At 37.8% G+C, this 20,409-nt stretch overlaps 1 protein-coding gene across 2 annotated transcripts in view; it reads left to right on the top strand.

Annotated features, from left to right (window-relative positions):
- Positions 1-11,728, top strand: part of fam102aa (family with sequence similarity 102 member Aa) — a 38,761-nt gene extending 27,033 nt beyond the window's left edge. For both annotated transcript variants that reach the window (XM_037778039.1, XM_037778038.1), the window contains 8 exons: positions 515-631; positions 3,487-3,533; positions 4,516-4,667; positions 6,837-6,941; positions 7,086-7,281; positions 7,366-7,487; positions 8,016-8,085; positions 8,636-11,728. In XM_037778039.1, the coding sequence (XP_037633967.1) occupies positions 515-631; positions 3,487-3,533; positions 4,516-4,667; positions 6,837-6,941; positions 7,086-7,281; positions 7,366-7,487; positions 8,016-8,085; positions 8,636-8,681 (855 nt within the window). In that variant the 3' untranslated portion in view covers positions 8,682-11,728. The remainder of the gene's footprint in view (positions 1-514; positions 632-3,486; positions 3,534-4,515; positions 4,668-6,836; positions 6,942-7,085; positions 7,282-7,365; positions 7,488-8,015; positions 8,086-8,635) is intronic.
- Positions 11,729-20,409: the final 8,681 nt, after the last annotated feature.

The following is a 20,409-nucleotide window of genomic DNA, read 5'->3' as shown; positions in this document are numbered from 1 at the left end:
GCTATTTTCTCTTATAGATACATATTTTCTAACGAGGTATTGAAGCTTTTCATTGTACTTTGGGAGGATAAATAAACAGAGAGAGAAAGATGGTACCTGAACCAAAACATGCAGAAGTGAACCCACAAATCTTGCAGGGAGACTCCCTGTCTTACTACCGTTAGGTGTGCCCCAGATTCAGAGGAGTCGTTCCCAAAAGGGGGACCGACATTAGTCTTCCTCTGGTCTTCCTTTCATGTTTTCATAAATTGAGGTCACAGAGACTGAAACAAGTTAAATCACCACATGCTGACTAGTATTCACCTGCTCACTCAGTGGAGCTCCACAGGATATTATCAGCTCTTTGAGGTGCGTTAAGATTGACGTGTGGTTTTTGCACCCTGTCATACATTCAAACTAAAGAAGCTTGTGACTTCTTTAGCTCGGTGTGCTAAGTGATGGGTGTCGCAGAAATCTATTTGTGCCAGTGAATCTAGAATTAACTCGTCCTCTTCTTCTTCTTCGTCTTCCTCAGCTGGGCTTCACAGACCTCAACATGGCGGAGTTTGCTGGTTCTGGCTCCACCGTGCGCTGCTGTCTGCTGGAGGGATACGACACCAAGAACACACGGCAGGACAACTCCATACTGAAGGCAAGGACATGTTCTCTCAAGTGTGTCTTTCTTTGCAGCGTTTATCTAACAGAGTAATAAATAAAAAGCACCATTAGAATAAGGAGGGATTCATGTGGCCTCATGGTATAATAAACAAGACTTTAATTGTGTCATAAATTTTATGCCTGCAGCAAGCTTGATCATTAACTCTGACACTTTGACCTTTGACATTTGACCTTTTCATTGATTGCTTCCACTCCACAAATTCAGTCAGAAGCGACCAGAGTTGAAAGGTAGAAGATCAGCTGTCCCTTTGTTATGTAAAACTGAGGACTTTAGTGTCGAAATGAAAATATATTTCAGTTCCATCTAGAGATGAAACGAGTTGTCGATTAATCAGTTTGCCGATCTACAGATAATTGATAGGCAGTTCTTTTGTAAACGTTCTCTACTGTAGTTCCAGTTTCTCAGTTGTGAGGATTTGCTTCTTTTCTTTGTCTTAAATGATAGTGAAGTGAATATTTAAAGTTCATCACGTTGGGTTCCAGGATATTCTGACGAGCATTTTCAACCATTTTCAGACATTTTATTGACAAAACGATTAATCGAGTTTGAAAATAATCAGCCCCAGTTCTATCAGCTTCCAAAAGGGGTTGAATTTCTTTTAACCTTTTTACCCTTTTAATGTGTCTTTGTTTTAAAACAACAATGTACGCTAGAGGAGCAGCCAAAGCTCTGAAATACTAGTGAACATGGTCCAGTTACATTTATACTGATTCATTTAGTTCATTTGAATTTTGTTATCCTGTCATGAAAAAAAAACTGTAAATGTAAATAGAGCTGCAACTAATGATTGTTTTTGTTATTAAGTAATCTACAGATTGTTTTCTCGATTAATGATTTCATTTATAAAATGTTGACAAATTGTGAAAAGATGTCAGAGAACCCAACAAATGTCTTGTTTTGTCCGACCAATAGTCCAAAAACCCAAAGATATTCAATTTACTATCATATATATGAAAGATAAAAGCATAAAATCCTGATAATGAAGAACCTGGAACCAGATCATATTTACCACTTTTGCTTAAAAACTGACGGAGACTATTAATCAATTATCAAAATAGCTGCTGATTAATTTTATTTTGATAAAGAGACATATCACGTCTCTTTAGAGGCAGCTTTACCTTTGTGTTGTCTGTTGTTCACCTGTTTGTTTTAATGTTATCTATTTATTTTATTCTAGATAATAAAACATGCTGTAAACCAGTCCATTAATCTGTACTGTACAAAGTCCACTTACTGTAGGATGCAACTATCAGGATGCATTTTGATATAAATCACCACAAGATATGAATTAATTAGCCAATCTATAGAGTTAAACGATTACTTGTCTTCCAAGTTCCAGCTTCTCTTGTATTATATGATAGTAAACTGAATATCTTTTGGTCTTGGACTGCTGGTTTGACAAAAAAAAGCTATTTTAAGACATTTTATAGACCAAATAATCAATCGATTTATTGAAAAAATAATCTGCAGATTAATTTAAAATATTTGCAGCCCTGAGAAATCCCCATGTATTACTCCGTGCTGAACAGAAAGCTGTTAACCTGCAGCTGAGTCAGTTTTAGTGTCTGTGTGGGTGAAGGAGGCTCTGCAGCGCCGCCTGGAGTTCATCCTCACTAACTGCTGCTCTGAACAAACAAAGAGCCGAGACGGGTCACGAGTATTTCTGTCATCTCATTCCTCTGGAAGACTTCATGTTGTCTGCGTAACTCAGACGTCACTGAGCTTACTGGGAATTTAGTTTTTATTATTGCTCAAGCAGCCGACACACTGGTCAGAGTCGAAACATGTTCATCGTTGCTTCTAAATAATAAACATACAGTTAAGTCGTTTATGGAGTTTCGACTTTAAAGCTTTACATTTTGAATCTTTTCTGTTAACTGAGCTGATTGTGATCCGGTTTTGATTATCCTCCTGCAGTCGTGGAATGTAACTGAGTACATTTACTCAAGTATTGTTTCAAAGTACTTGTACTTTACTTGAGTATGTCTATTTTATGCTACTTTCTGCTTCTACTCGACTACATTTGGAAGAAAAATATTATATATTTTTTCTCCACTGCATGTATTTTGACAGCTTTAGTTACTTTGCAGGTTAAGATTATTAATACAAAATATAAATCAACTAATAAATTATGATGTATTATTGTAGATTAAACTACCCAGCAGTATATAAAGTAGGGATCTAATCAGTTAATTGTAATTGACTGCACATTTTTTATCTGTTCAAAATGTACCTTAAAGGGAGATTTGTCAAATATTTAATACTCTTATCAACATGGGAGTGGACAAATATGCTGCTTTATGCAAATACATGTATATATTTATTATTGGAAATCAATTAACAACACAAAACAATGACAGATATTGTCCAGAAACCCTCACAGGTACTGCATTTAGCATAAAACAATATGTTAAAATCATAACATGGCAAACTGCAGCCCAACTCAACTATCGAATGCAGGACTTTTACTTGTAACAGAGTATTTTTTACAGTGTGGTATTGCTACTTTTACTTGAGTAAATTATCTGAATACTTCCTCCCCCACTGTCCCCCTGTGATAAAGACAGAAATAGTGCTGTGATATACAGTTTGCTGATTAACTGCTGCGTGCAGGAAGACAGGAAGGGGAAAGAACACGATGCACTACAAAGGAAGCTATTTCACAACTATGGAAAAATATTCCATCATTTTGTTAATGTTAGATCAGAGATAAGAAAAGAGAACTAACCCCTTTTTAATAACACCTCTTCATGTGGCAGTAAAACAGACATTTGTTGCTGAAAAAGTGTTAAAAATGTGTGGTAAAATATCTTTTATGTTTATTACAGATGATCATCGGGATGACCCTCCTGTCTGGAGATCCGTGTTTTAAAACGTGAGTTTTTTAGGATGGTTCTGTCTTCATGTCACAGTGATATATATATATATGTATATATATATATATATATATATATATATATATAGGTTGAATGATTAACCACACATTATTCATCACAGAGCCTCCATCACATCACATCACAGAGCCTCCATCACATCAGCCTTTTGGTCTCAACATGAGTTTTTTTAAACATTTTGACTCGACAAAGCTCAGACTGGGACTGAAATGTCTGTTTAAATACATTTAGATTAAGTCATTTCTAATATCTTAGATGTTTTAATACTCTAACATGGGGTTGTCAGTCTCACCTTGTTAAACTTGACATCATTCTTTTAAGTTTCGGGTGTTTTTTTCCCATTTTGTTTTGGTATTTTGCAACCGTGTCTGTGTCTTTTAGCAATGTTAAAGTTAAAAACACTGAATTTCTGGACTTAAATCTGGTTAAATCTAAACCAAATCAAACATTTCAAACTTGATAAACTGCAGATATCTTCTACATTAAATCTGTAATACTCAGTAATGACAATCCCTTCCATTTTTATAAAACAAATGACAAAAAAGGTAAAGCATTTTACCTCTGTTTTATAGCACTTTCAATATATTAATACTCTTTATGGACAAATACACTTTACTGAAACGTTGGGAAAATATAATGCATCTCCTCGGTGTGCTCCAAGGTTTCAAAATGATGTCGTTTGTGGACTTGTTTGTCAAAACAAGTTGACATATTTATTGAAGGAGTTCTGCATAATGTGTCAGCATATATTTATTGGTGTCTTATGTGCATTTTTAACCTTTTAACCAGATTGTTAAACCCTTATATAATATTTGTGCTCCTCCGTCCTTTGTTGCCGCAGTGACTCAGTTTCCCCGCGGTCAGTGAAATGAATGTTCTGCAAGCGTGCCAAGCTAAGCAGCTCTGTGCTCGTTTAATCTGTTCCAGACTGATAAGTTGTGTTTTTCTTTATTTTTCCTGCAGGCCTCCCAGCACAGCAAAGTCCATCTCCATCCCCGGACGAGAACACACCCTGCAGCTGGACTGTAAGGGGGAGGGAACCGCCGAGCCCGGGCCGGCTGGAGGGGTTTCTCTGGGCCGAGCCTCCAAGCCTCGACCCTCCATCATCAGCTCAGGTACAACTCACGCCTGGGCAGAAACACTTGGACTTGAAAAGGACTCTTTTAGTCGGGGTTGTACTCTGAGAGAAGGTTATATTTTGGATCCGATTCTGAACTGGAAAAATACCCAGTTTCCTTAAAGAAGTGTTTCACCACTGGAAAGATGGTCTGTTCATAAATGTAAGCTGTCTATACAGTAGAAAGACGCAAATATATTTTGAAATTGGTGCTACATGACCAGAGAAAGTAGAGAAAAACGGGCTTCTCTTTCACTCAAAATGATGGTGCCCAAACTGAGGGGTGCATCCCCCTGGGGGCACGCAGAACCAATGCAACGGGTCATATAGTACACGACCAGGGGGAAAATGTGGAGGGCATGCAGAGATGAAAGAATCTGTTTCATGAAGGAAAAATAACCAAATAATTTTTGTTTTGATGCTCTCAAGGCTGTCAAGGTTTGTAAGATTTAGTCTACATCCACACTAAAACATTTTAGTTTTAAAGCGCACAACTTTTGCTACGTTTGCGCCTAGCGTCCACACATTTCTGGCATTTTTGAGGCCTTAAAACGGAGACATTTGAAAACGCTGCCGACCCCGTTTTAGTTTTATAACTCCGCAGTTGCGTTTTAGTCTGAACAGACAGAAATGATGACCTAGTCACCCACGTTGGCTTCTTGATCGGGTCTTATCAGTCATGACGTGTCCTTCTCTGATTCGTCACGCTCCATCACGTTAAGTAAACAAACGACTTCAGCCTCGACCACCAGTGGTTCATTTCAACCTGGATAACAAGTTACAATCGCTTTCAATCGTAGAATCGTTTTAAAACACCGTTTTATAATGAAAACATATTAGTGTGGATGTAGCCTTATTAGACAGAACGTGTACAAGATGGACAGATTTTAGACGGGAAGAAAATATATATATATATATATATATATATATATATATATATATATATCTTTACATTAAACATACAAAATATGACAAAACCTTTCTTGCACTCAAGAGTTTTGAGTCTAAAAACTCTGGCAGTTTTTTTTCTTTTAACTTTTTCTAATTGCAAATTTAACTTGCATTTTTCATTTGTACATTAAAGTCTTATTATTTGATAAAAATGAATTCAGTTTATGCACAGGGGGCATGAACAGACAAAGTTTGCCTTAAAATAAATCTTCTATTTTGTCCCTGTTCATTATATTAGAGTAATGTATGTAATATGAAGAGTAGATATGCAAATATGTAATATACTGTATCTGGAAACTAAATTTCTACTGAGTAGTAGAATGTTAATCTTTGAGTTTTATGGATTCGAAAGGATTTGGATGTGATAAAGCAGATCTGCTACCAGATTCAGAATCAATAATACGGTACTGAATCCAACCCTGTTTCCCAGTACAGTAAAGTTTGAGGTCCAAAAAGATTTGAGACAAAGTTTAGACTGAGAGCACATCAAATAATGTCCTTTTTATGCCTTATTCATCCTATCCGAGTAAGGGTTAAATCGGCAGCAACTGGACTTGGTTTAGATTCTTGAAGACGTTTCACTTCTCATCCAGGAAGCTTCTTTAGTTCTGAACTCTTCAGACCAGTCGCTGCTGATTTAACCCTTACTCGGATACCATGACCTGGATGACTGGATGACACGTCAGTACAATCATGTGGAAACACATGAGATTAAGAGAAGCATGAAACATCAAAGTGGTCCTGAGTCTGGACTCCAGACTTTAAGATCTTGGCCCAACATCTCATCCAGATGTGTTTTCACTCAGAGCCAAAACTTCCTGGAAGAACTTCTAAAAAAAAATCTTTTTGAGAACATTTTCCTCGCATGTTAAACTAGCTGGCAATGTTTCTGATCTGTTCAGTTTGAATTAAAATGCAAAAAAGAAAACTGTTTTTGTTCCAACTTGGAAAACAGCTTGAAAGGCTGAAGTCGTTCAGAGCAGCGGAGCGTCTGCTTCACAAATCTGTCCGAAACGCGTCCAGCCACGAGACACAAACGAAAGTTAGTTTACAAAAGCAGTTAGTGAAAACAGACATGGTTGCAATCTACTGTGAAAGTAAACAAAGACTGTCTGATCCTGCAGAAGACGAAAAAAAATGAATATTTTGACTCAAAATAAATACAGTACATGCATGAGGTGGTAACAGTGTTGTTTTCTTCTTTTGGTGCCTTCAGGTCTCCTTGAAGAATCAGAAGTGAACCAGTCCGGTTCTGCAGAAAACTTCCAGTCTGGTCACTCTCGTAACTCCAGCTACGCCAGCCAGCACAGCAAAATCTCAGGTACAACATTCACCAGCAGTTTCTTCATCCGGCCTCCACGTTGAAGTCTCTTTATATTCCAGAAAAGTGCCTTTAAGTTATATACACTAAGTGGCCTTCAGCTGTTCCTCTGATAACCTCTGATGTCTTCTTGTGTCCCTGCAGGCTACAGCACCGAGCACTCCTGCTCCTCCAGCCTGTCCGACCTCACACATCGCAGGAACGCCTCGACAGGAAGCAGCGCCTCTGGCTGCCTGGGCTTCACCGCTGACACTCCTACAGAGGGAGACAAGGACGCCGGACGTCCAGAGAGACCCCCTCGCCCCCCGAGACCCGTCTTACTCCCTAACAGGCCCCCCAGGTACAGACACAGACTCCTCTGCTCATTGGAGTGCTAGGATTGCTCTCCTGTTCTAACTACATCACTGTAATCACTGTATTTCAGGAGGAAGCAGGATTTGGTGGAGAGTCACCCCTCCTGGGTAAATGACACTCGCATGGATGCCGACGACATTGTGGAGAAAATTGTCCAAAGCCAAAACTTTGCAGATATCAACAACACTGAAGGTAAAGTGGAGAATAATACGATTACGAAGTGATCTGCCATCAATAGTTCAGCTCTATGTCAACCATTTGTGTCAGTGTGAGTTACAAAAAGTTTTTCGTAAGAGCATTTGATTTATTGATTGTTGTCGGGATGCAATGAGAATTTCAACTAATATAACAAACATGTTTTTGAAGAAGAATGTGCCGCTTGGCACAATGTCACATAAATTGTCAGAGAAAGTCACAGTTGGCTTGTTTACACGACGTTTGCAACAGAGCATCGACACGCCCCTCGATGAAGATGTTGGTGTAGGAGTGTTAACTCTGAGAAACACCAGCAGAGATGATATTTCTGGTGTGAGATGGAGGATCTCTTTTTTACAGTTAATCTGACAGCATGTTATTGATGTCTGTAACTGTGAGTAACTCCTGCGCCACCTTTGGACCGAGCTGTTCTTCTCCAGCTCTGTGTTTTTATTGTCTGTGTATCGAAGCCTTCTGGTTTCCGTCAGCGGCTGCTAACTGTGTTTCTGTGTTTCTGGCTTTCAGACAGCAACCTGCGTCTGTTCGTCAACAGAGATGGAACGACCGCGCTCAGCGGCATCAGGCTTGGAAACAGGTGAGACACTCGAGTCCGACTTCCTGTTTCTCTATCACTTCCTCGTCTCCTCGTTCCTCCACTCATTGTCTGCCTCTCTCTTCCTCTTTCACTTAACAGATTTAGAATTTTAGTTGTAGAAACATTTCTGCTCTGAAGAATCTGAGGCACTAAAACAGTTTTGTGGTTAATCAAGAATGTGAATGAAACATCACAAAGTTTTCATATCTGCTCATATTTCTAGTTTACTTATTCTTTAATTAGATAGTTCCTGATTTATGTTATGTTTATGCTTGGTTTGTGTTGCTTTATGTTTGCCTGTTTGTTTACTTTTGTAGATTACATGACTTTTGTTTTTGTATTTTAGAATTTATAAATCTCACCTGTCCTGCACAACTGCTGCTTTGTTTTATTGTGCAAATAAATAAAACAGAAATAAGTGATTCATCTCTTTAGTAAAAAGTGGGATAATGTACAGCGAGTCAGGACCCCTCTGTGACCCTGTCAGGGTTCATTTTGCATTTCAAACCCCCCGTCTGACTGTTGTCTCTGTGTGTTCGTGTCCCTGCAGGGTGTCTGCCGGCGGGTACGAGCCCGTGGTGATAGAGAGCCATTAAACCGAGCAGCAAGAGAGGCGGACATGTTGACCTGTGGGTGGCGGATCATCTCGTCTTCTGTCTTCTGTCTCGCTGCTGGTTTTCCTGAGCTTCAGCCGGTCTGACGCCATGAGGGGGAAAACCTCGTCAGTTTGCACTTTATGTGAAGTTTGTGGCGGCACTTGTTGTCGTCTGCACTCCGTTCAGCTGTCGTTCTGTGATGTTGAGGGCGACGATGCACACAAAAACGCTTCTCTGATATATACTGCCTCGTGGTGTGTTTACCTAACTAGATTTTGGATTGGGGATATAGATCTAAAGAAGTCCAGAGATTTCAGTCATTTAATATGACGCTTTAAGTGATAAAAGATACAGACACCAAAATCATCCATGTGTCCCCGGTTTATTCTTAAAACATATGCTCTCTGCTAACTGCCCTGGTGGTAGTAGCATGATCCAAACTAAACATAGCATTTGAAATGTTCCTCGTTCCATACTGAATACTATCTGCTTGCAGTACAGTATGTACTATATTTGTCATAGTACTGTAACTGTTAGTGCAGTTAGGGTTAGCACTCACTTAGCATTGGGCTTAAAATAAGTACGCAAACTAAGTAAACGTGACACTGACGCGTTTTCTTCCAGTGGACAGGCAGGTCTGTTACACGCTTTACCGTGAGACTGGGCTGAAATGACGAGTGACCTCTGCTTGTTATGGTAAAATTTGTGCCAAAATGATCCTTTAAAACTGAATTTTAGAGACTACATGTTGTGTTTGAGTAATGAAACTACAGTAAAGCCAGTTACAGACAAGAACAGGAAGTTACTGCAGGCTGGACCGAAGTTACTTCATGATGTACTGGTGGGGACGCATGGATGATAATGGTTTATGTTCACCTCCGATAACAAAACGGACTATTGATTATAAAGCTGATTATTCAGGATGATGTGTTCATCTGAACCAACAATCCTTTTGTTGAGTCATTTAGCTTTAAGATCCCATTGAGCTGACAGGTTATAGAAACTTTAATTTGGCCACAAGTTGTGCAGCCGCCGATGTTTAGCAGCGGTTTTACTGTTGATTCAGTAGTTTTTGTTTTTCTTCACCACGTGATCAAAATGAATCTGACACATTTTTGTTGCTGCAAACTTTCTGAAAAGTAAAGAATCTCACTGGGAGTTTAGTTAATGTGTAATGTTCAGCAGGGAAATGTTTCCACCTTTTAAAACTTCTAAAACGAGTCCCAACAGCACAACAGGATAAAATAACTTTCTGTTGTGCAGCACATCCAAACACTGAATGTGATCCTGAGTTTAGAAAACCACTGAGCGGCTGTGAAAGATGCAGCAGCTCTGAATCGCTTTCTGTCTTTTTTGTGTTTGAAGTTGTTCCCTGTTGATCGGGGGAAAGCAGTAGAACCACTTTGTGCCTGTAAAGTTTCTCTTGAATGATCCTAAAGCACCACGACGACTGTGATAACAGAGTGCTAGTGATGGTGAGGAGAGAAATGTTGTTTCCTGTTTTCTTTGTTCTGTTTTATGTTGTAACTTGTTGCAGGTGCAGCCCATTTTGGGGAATCCCACTGCATGTTGCTGCTCCCATCTCCACGAAGGATGACTTGTATAAGATTTAGTTCTCCTCTCTCCTCACCCTTCAGACATTCAAACTAAATGTGAGGTCAGCTGATTCTAGATCTGTGGTACAAACTGTTCTGGTTTTGATTTGAGGAAAGAGTCCATGATGAGGGATTCCTGCAGACTGTAAAAGTCTCCGTTGCCCCCTGGTGGAGCAACGGTCAGGTTTCTACTGTACATGAGTCCATGCCCTTTGGTGTTTACAAGGATGTTTACTCCCAGTTTGTTTACGGCTGTCTTCAGATGAACAAACACCAAAGAGGCAGAAAAAAAGGACCAGTTTCTGTAGCGCAGACAAACACAGAAGAGGATTTGTAATGTTGGCAACCAGCTGGCTGGTTGATGCTTCTTTTTTTTTTTTTGGTTAGTTTTCTGTTTGCAAACCACCTCAAGACCGAACAAGAAGGATTTTTTTTTATCTTGTACAGAGTCTTAAAATCTTTTTTTTTCTATTTGTAAAAAAAGGTGAAACAATAAGCTGTTAGTCTGAGAAATAATGCTCCTTTTTCAAATGCAAGTCACAAATCTCTTGGATTTATGTGCAAAGATCGGGCTGCAAATAATGATAATTTTCCTCATCAATTTAATCTGGCAATACTTTGTTCGATTAATTGCTTAATTGGTTAATCGGTTAATCGTATAAACTATAAAATGTCAGAAAAATTGTGGAGAAATAGTAAAAAAAAATTCCCAGAGTCCAGGATCTGATCTTCAAATTCAGCTCACAATCATATAAAATAGAGGAAAAAGCAAATTCTCACATTTGACAATCTGAAAAATGATTCACATGCGTGCTTGAAAAATAATAGAAAAAATTACTGACGATTAATTTTCTGTCGAGCAACAAATCAACTTATTGTTTCATCCCTAATTTAGTTGCATCAGAAACAAATTAAAGAATATTTTCCCTCGTTTACAATAAAAAAAAAAATCAGTTTTTAAGACTCCGTTCTTTATCAGTTATTGACGTTATTTTTGCAGTGAAGCTGCAGTTTTTTCTAGTTTGTTGCTTCACATCTTGTTCACACTACGCTGGTTGAATCCAGCTCATTATATATAAGTTGAATCACTTGTCTTTACACTACTCTGTTGTTGTATTTTGCAGGTGTATGTTTATTAATCACATGGATGAACCACTGACCGTATAGTCTGATTTTGGGTTTACATCACCACAGCCTTTAGTATTCTTTTAAAGCATTTATTTATATATTTTTGTTCCTTTTTAATTCTTTTTTTTTTTTTTTTTGTCTGGAGGTTTGTTATAAGCTATGCACACATCTCACCTCCCTGAGCTTTTTGTTTTCTTTTAGTAATTCTAACAAATTATTGTATTGTAACAAAGCTAGTATAACCTAAATTTATAGAGAATCAAGTTTTTCTTTTTGTTGGTATTTCTGCAGAAATGACTTCTTAACAATAAAAAGCTAATTTGAGTTTGTCTCTGTGTCGTGTTTTTAATCATTAGTGTTGTTTAAATTATAATTTAGATCTCAGTCTCCAAAGTTAACAAACCAGTGAGGATAATTTGTATAAAATGCATCTCACATGATCAAACATGAGATGTTTGTGATTCTCTTCCTCCAGCAGAAGAGGGCGCTCTGCACAACATTATCTAGAGATGCTCTGTAGATGGCAGCATCTTTACTACACCCTCACCTGCCTGGCTGATGGCATCATAGTTATTTCATCAGACTTTAGAAAGCTCCTCCACAACTGATATATTGATGTTAGACAGGAAGGCAATCCAGGCACTCTAAAATATTAAAACAAGTGGCAAACGAGGAAGGAAATATATTAAAAAGCCTTTATTATAGCCTTTAAATCATTAAAAAAGCCAACAAGTTTTGAACACTGTAGATCTTCATCAGGGCTTCGGAACATTTAAATTTTAATGATTTAGCCACTATAATAAAGGCTTTTAATATATTTCTTTCCTTGTTTGCCACTTGTTTTAATATTCTGCTTAGATTGACTTCCTTTCCATCCTCATTTTTTCCCGTTTTCCAAGAGCAACCGACACGTTTTTGCCCCACGGTTGAGTACACAGAGCAAACAGTTATCTCTCTTTCCTTATATATTGATGTTATTAAGTAGTAATTTTAAAACAGGCCAGAAAACTGAGTCAGTAAAGTGTACACACATGGACTGAAGATGGTGCTGTTGAGTTGGGACTATTTTTTATTTCTGAAGCGTCTCCATCATCTGTAGTTTTCTGGGTAACAAAATATTCAGAAAAAAAGTATTCAAATCATCTATTCCTTAAGTAAAAGTACTAATACCACTGTGTAAAAATAGTAATAGTAAACATTATGCATTCAAAATCTTACTTGAGTAAAAGTGCATAGCATCAAAGTATACTTAAAGTACCGAAAGTAAAAATACTCATTAGTTCAAGGTTCTTTATTTGTCATTTGTCACTTTTTTCTCGTAAAGTCATGACTTTATTCTCGTAATATTACGACTTTTTTCTCGTAAAGTCATGACTTTATTCTCGTAATATTACGACTTTTTTCTCGTAAAGTCATGACTTTATTCTCGTAATATTGCGACTTTTTTCTCGTAAAGTCATGACTTTATTCTCGTAATATTGTGACTTTTTTCTCGTAAAGTCATGACTTTATTCTCGTAATATTGCGACTTTTTTCTCGTAAAGTCATGACTTTATTCTCGTAATATTGCGACTTTTGTCTCGTAAAGTTATGACTTTATTCTCGTAATATTATGACTTTATTCTGGAAATCTCAGGTTGTTGTTTTGCGGCTCCAGACAGATTTTTTATTTTAATTTTTTTGGCTAAAACGGCTCTTTTGACAATAAAGATAGCTGACCCCTGACCTCTGACCTCTGACCCCTGACCTCTGACCTCTGCGTTAGAGAAACGCACATCAGCCGTTGAAACAGAAGCTACAACACCGGCGCCATGTTGCCCTTCGTTAAAGCCTCTAATTGATCCTTTAGGAGGCAGTTGGTGTGAAGAAGTCAGTGAATATGTGAGTTTTCTCTTCTGTATTTAAGATATATCTGTGGTTAATAACGTCTGTGTATATTTGTGTTTGTGTAACGTTAATAACTGGATGTAACTTGATGTTTATTAAGCTAATTAAAGCTAACTAGCTGAAACCTAGCATTAGCATCAGCTAGCTAACTGGTGCTATGCTAATGTAGCTGCTAACATTAGCAAAATGTTGTTGTTGTATTTTAGCCAGCTAAGTACTAACATTAAAGTTAGGTATCTTTACACAGCTCTACTCAGAGGTGTAACATAAAGTATCTAAGTACATTTGAAGTACTGTAGTCCTACTTAAGTAGCGTACCATTTTGAGGTAGCGCTACTGTACCTGTATTTTACCTGAGTAACGTTAATGTCTGCTACTTTCCACTGCATCTCAGAGGGAAATTGTACTTTTTACTCCACTACATTTATTTAAAACTTAGTTACTTTTTTTTTTTTAATACATAAAAACACAATATGCTTATATAATATGATGCAGTACTGTTAGCTAATAACCTACCCAGTAGTACTGTATACAAAGTATCTCAAATTGGTACTACATCTCAGATAGTAGATAGAAGTAACGTTATATTTCAATTCTAATACTTATGTATTTGTACTCAAGTAAAATTTTAAATGCATGACTTTTACTTCAGTGTAGTATTTCTACACTGTAGTATTGTTAAAAGATCGGAGTACTTCTGACACCACTGATTTTGAGGTATTAAAATTAGACAAAATCCCCAAATCCATCTTGAAATGGAAAACAATAATGATAAAATGGTTATAATATTGAAGGAATGAAGAAAACATCAACATAACAGCTGATTTTAAACTTTTGAATGGCATATGTGATTGTTTTGTCTGTCCATTAAGGAGGCCGTCATAACCAGAACTGGACGCTGAGCAAGAAACCGTGGTGAATGGAGGAACTCAACAGCCCATCTGGATCCTGTAGGGCGAATCAGTGACCGAGGCAGCAGGTAAGAGAGAAGGAAGTGTATATAAAGAAGCCACTAACACTCTAAGAAATGTTTCCTTAATCCAAAGCTTTCTGGGTACTAAAAAGAAGATGTTAGTCCTGCATGAGTCGATCTTTTGGTTAATTAGGGTCAGTAAAACTAGCTGAAAAAACAACACTGACATTTTATCACGCCAAGCAGATACCAATCAACATTAGCATTCATTTTGGAGTCGTATTTGTGTCCATGTGGTGAATGTAAAGCCAATAATTACTGCTTTTTAGCTCTGTGTTGCTCTCCAGTAACTCCTAGTGGATATATCTGACTCTTCAGCTGCTAAATGTTCCACTTTCATCACCAGCTAGTCTCTAACTTTGGTTTATCAGAACTGTTTCCCCGGAAACAGCTGCTGATGCTGCTGAAAATGAGGTCGATGAAAGTGATGATATTGGCCAGGTATTAGCAAAGAACGTACTGTACATTGCCAAGAAGTGAAAACCAGTTGGTCGTTCAATTGCAACGTCAACGCCCAGCAGCAAAGCTACGCTTCCGCCATTTTGGACTGAAAGCGACTACCGGACACCAGTAAAACGTCCACCTACAAAGCGCCGTACGAAAGTAAAACTAAATTATTTCTATTCTATTGTAATATTCTACCAAAATGGCCTGTGTTGAACAATAAAATATTAAGAATATAATAAGCATTTTCAGTCCAAAATGGCGGCAGCGGCTGTCAAAAAACCCCACCAGAGTTTCGTCTCTTTTGCTTCTATACTCTTTGGCATTAGTACCCAAACCAGGAATTTGACTCTGGTTATTTTGCTCTCGTTGTACATACACAGAAATAGAAATACAGCTAAAAAACAATGACAACCAAGCTGAACAAGAGTTAAGAAAGAAGATAAATATATTATATAAAGTCTATATATATATATAAACAATCGCTCTCCCAGTAGTCCCTCTTTTGAGGTACTCCATTTTACGATACATTATACTTATACTACACTACATTCTGGAGATAAATATTGTACTTTGCAATTCACTACATTTATTTAATAGCTACACTAAAGTACTGCTTACATGTTAATACGTCATTAACAATGATCCAATAATATAATATTATAACACTGACAGTAGCCACTCTGCATTCTCTTGTACGTTCTATTGCTAATATCTCTGTACTTTTACTTGTGTACTATGCAATTTTGAATGCAGGACTTTTACTTTTAATGGAGTATTTTTATACTGTGGTATTGCTACTTTTACTTATGTAAATGATTTGAATTCTTCTTCCACCACTGTACAAAATCTACATTTTCACACCATCGCACAATGTGGTTGACTGCATGGTACAGCAGTCAGCAAAAAAAGAGCTCAAAGTTTTGCTTTTGTTTCTGTCCAAACAAAAAAAAACATCCGAGGTTTCACACCATTTGCCATTTTCTGTTGCTCAGCAGACTTGTGGTTGGCACCTTAACAAGATATCAAAGATATCAAATGTCAAGCGTGGCAGCTCTGGTCTATGTAGCGTTAAAGTATACGAGCTTTCCTGTATCTTATGAGTCAAGAACATCGGTTAATGGTTAACACCAGTGGGCAACTGTAACTGACAGTTTACAGTGAAATAAGACGTGTGAACACCACACAGTGGGTGGTTGAAACTTTCCCTCAAATGATGAAGTAAACAGAGATTTGTTTGTTTCTAAGTGGAAACTAAAGAAGTGCAAGGTTTTAGTTTTAAAAATGGAAACATTTTTCATGTAGTGAAGCCCTCTGTCTGATACAGAAACACTTAAAGTACATTAAAAGAACAATGAAACGAGTAGTTAATGGAATAACCAAGAAAATGTGGGCATGTGGAGGAGGCATGGTAAGCAGTTTCCACATCAGTGCAGTTACAACAGGAGTTCCTCTAATGTTGTGAGGTTGAGAAGTATTCAGATTCTTTGCTTGAGTAAAAGTACTAATACCATACTGTGAAAATACTCCACTACAAGTAAAAGTCCTGCTTTCAAAACCTTACTTCAATAAAAGTATATTGTTTTATCAGCTAAATGTACTTAAAGTATTAAAAGCAAAAGTATTGATGTTGCAGTAAAATGTTCCCTGTCAGTGTTTTCCTATTATATCTGGATTAATATCACTGCTGCATTAATGTGTATGTTGCATTTTAACTCCTTTCTATACTGTTGGCTAGTTTAATCTACAGCAATGCATCATGGTCTATAAGATCATCATATGTTTGTAGCGTCGCTGTCCTGTGAGAACCACGTATCTCTAAAAAGTCTAAGTCTGTCTTCAGCTTTGTGACGATGCATTTTCCTGCTGATCCAAGAGGCTTTTTAAAGAGTTTATTTAGCTTCAGAAGGAGGAGAATTATCTCAACACATAAAGGAACACTTCATACTTCAGTTTATCACAAACATTCAACATCAACACATCTGGAGACATCTGGTTTTCACTGGACAGGAAGAGGATGAAACACTGTCATCTGGAAAGTAACTTAAAGGGACTATTTGTAATTTTAAGAAATGCTTGTTAACAGCGACACCTGTGGTCGTTAAGTCAACGAAAGTCAGCGTCGGGCTCGCGCTTGCTCGCTCTAAATATACATCACTCAAAACAGTGAGGCGACACACGTCAGCTAAAAGCACAATATCACTCTATATTTCAGCTGCTTGGCAGTAATGTTAGCTGACCAGACGAAGGTCTCTCCATGAATCAATGCTGATCCTAGCGTTGGCTTTTCCTGCCTCAGCCTCCGGTGTCTCCCTCTCCGGAGACACTGGAGTTTTGGTCGGAGATGATAAAGTTTTTCGCTGCGGAGCCCCGTCACTTCACAAGACACGGAAAACCTCTGTTGGTCTGGAGGAGCTGCAGCAGTTATTTCTGCACAAACGTCCACTGTACATTCACTAGATATTCTCAGAGCTAAACTAACTCTCCTGCAGTGTGTAGTGAGCGCGCGTTCACGTCTAGAGGTGGAGCGAGACAGCGAGAACGCGCGCGTGCTGTGTGAGTGAAGGCGAGCAGGCAGAGGAGGAGAGGTTCTGGCCACACGCTAGCGCGCATATGCGAGCGCGCATGTGTCCCGACCCGGTACAATTAATACGCTTAAAAAGTTACAAACAGTCCCTTTAAGCTGTCAGATAAATGTAGTGGAGTAAAAAGTACAGTTTTTACCTCTGAACCTCTGAGACGTAGGGGAGTAGAAGTAGAAAGTAGTGGAAAATGGAAATACTCAAGTAAAGTACAAGTACCTCGAATGTGTATTTAAGTACAGTACTTTAGGAGATGTATTTAGTTACATTCCTCCACTGCTTGCAGGACACAGTCAAAAGGAGGGCCGCTTTACTGTGAAACACCAAAAAACACACAATTTTGCATGATTGAAAATGCTGCTTGCTCCGAGTTACTTTGCTTGAAACCGGAGCGGGTTTTGTTGCATATTAAATATAATTATATATTTTAGTAATCATGTGTATTTATTTGCTGTCAATCATGCTGACGATTAAAACTTGGCGAACCGCGCAATGAGTAACACTACTGATCTGATGAAATCTTGCTGAGGTAAGCAGTCGGGTTTCCAGTGAGCTCTTCACTCAGCAGAATCTCTTAGGGAGGGCTGACCTTTCTATTCTGATCTAGAATGTCGGGAAATTGAAATTCACTGGTTTCCATTGTTGGTGAACAGATGGGTTTCTCCTTTAGAGGCTGGTATAGTACCCTCAACATGACAAACTGCAGACGAGAGCTGTTTTATTTGGTGAGTGGTGCAGTGCCAGTCATGAGGAAGCAGTTGAAGGTGACTTGTTTCTATTCTCTGCTGGGTCCTTTAGTTTTACTTCTGCAGCAACACAAAGTCTTTTTAGAAATCAAAGTTTCATCTTATCTTGAAAACGAGGAGAAGCGAAGCAAAGTCTGTTTCTTTTTTCACAAGTTTTGTCTTAAGGTCAAAGGAAAACAAGTCATGGGGCTGGTTTTACAGAGATAAGATATATTTAGACTGGTCTGTAGTGTTAGACCAGTCTAGATTTTGCTCCCAGATTACTCTAACGCAGGGGTCTGCAACCTGCCCCTCTCCAGTGGCTCCCTGTGGATTTTTAAAAATGGAAATGAATAACTGTTTTTTTGTTTACATTTTCATTTTTATTTATCATAGTTGTAGGTCTATGGTACGACAGTACAATATAGAGTATTATAGGGCCATATTGAGGAAAAGAAAAAAAAATCTGAGATTTCGAGAATAAAGTCATAATATTACGAGAATAAAGTCATAATATTACGAGAATAAAGTCATAGGTTTACGAGAAAAAAGTTGTAATATTATGATAATAAAGTCAGAAGTTTAAGAGAAAAAAGTCATAGTATAATGAGAATAAAGTCATAATATTATAAAGTAGTAATTTTACTTGTTATTTTCTTACGTGTTATGACTTTATTCTCGTAATATTACAACTTTTTTTCTTGTAAAGTTATGACTTTATTCTTGTAATATTACGACTTTTTTTTCTTGTAAAGTTATGACTTTATTCTCGTAATATTATGACTTTCTTTCTCGTAAAGTTATGACTTTATTCTCGTAATATTACAACTTTTTTTCTCGTTGAGTTATGACTTTATTCTCGTAATATTACAACTTTTTTTCTTGTAAAGTTATGACTTTATTCTCGTAATATTACGACTTTCTTTCTCGTAAAGTTATGACTTTATTCTCTTAATTTTACGACTTTTTTTCTCGTAATATTATGAATTTATTCTGGAAATCTCAGATTTTTTTCCCTCAATGTGGCCCTAATACTCCGTCGTACATTTGCACTTGGGCCCTCACTGCATCAGACTTATATACTATATACTTAGACTATAAACTGTTACCGTCATCACAATGCTCAAATGTTGTCGTTTTTTGCCTAAAATGGCTCTTTTGATAGTAAAGGTTGCTGACCCTGGTTGCTGATGATTTTATTTCTCAGACTTTTAATCTGGTATCTCTTCCAGACACTCCATCTACCACGTTTACTTCTTCTAACCTGCTCTGTTATAGACTCGTACAGTACATTATCTTAAAAAGGAAATCGGAAATCGTTTTCACACTGTAATGAAAAGTGTCAGTGTTTCTCAGTCATGCAGCATCAATTCCAGGATTAGCTGTATTAAAGCTTTTTCAGATTTCACATACTTTATGCTTTGATCTCAACCGTATCCTGTTTAGTACTGAGTTGGTGTGAAGTATCGTTTCTGTGCAAACGTATACAGACGTAGGCAAAATTGTTGGTACCCTTCCGTTAAAGAAAGAAAAACCCACAATGGTCACTGAAATAACTTGAAACTGACAAAAGTAATAATAAATAAAAATTTACTGAAAATTAACTAATGAAAATCAGCTATTGCTTTTGAATTGTGGTTCAGCAGAATCATTTTAAAAAACAAACTAATGAAACTGGCCTGGACAAAAATGATAGTACCCTTAACTTAATATTTTGTTGCACAACCTTTTGAGGCAATCACTGCAATCAAGTGATTTCTGTAACTCTCAATGAGACTTCTGCACCTGTCCACAGGTATTTTTGCCCACTCCTCGTGAGCAAACTGCTCCAGCTGTCTCAGGTTTGAAGGGTGCCTTCTCCAGATTGCATGTTTCAGCTCCTTCCACAGATGTTCAATAGGATTTAGATCAGGGCTCATAGAAGGCCACTTCAGAACAGTCCAATGTTTAGTTCTTAGCCATTCTTGGGTGTTTTTAGCTGTGTTTTGGGTCATTATCCTGTTTGAGGACCCATGACCTGCAACTGAGACCAAGCTTTCTGACACTGGGCAGCACATTTCGCTCCAGAATGCCTTGATAGTCTTCAGATTTCATTGTACCCTGCACAGATTCAAGACACCCTGTGCCAGATGCAACAAAGCAGCCCCATAACATAACCGAGCCTCCTCCATGTTTCACATTAGGTACAATGTTCTTTTCTTTGGATGCTTCATTTTTGCGTCTGTGAACATAGAGCTGATGTGACTTGCCAAAAAGCTCCAGTTTTGTCTCATCTGTCCAAAGGACATTCTCCCAGAAGCTTTGTGGCTTGTCAATATGCATTTTGGCAAATTCCAGTCTCGCTTTTTTATGATTTGGTATCCTCCTGGGTCGTCTTCCATTAAGTCCACTTTG

Source organism: Sebastes umbrosus, chromosome 8 (assembly GCF_015220745.1).
Source record: "Sebastes umbrosus isolate fSebUmb1 chromosome 8, fSebUmb1.pri, whole genome shotgun sequence".
Taxonomy (NCBI): domain Eukaryota; kingdom Metazoa; phylum Chordata; class Actinopteri; order Perciformes; family Sebastidae; genus Sebastes; species Sebastes umbrosus.
This window is presented reverse-complemented; position numbering and strand designations above follow the sequence as displayed.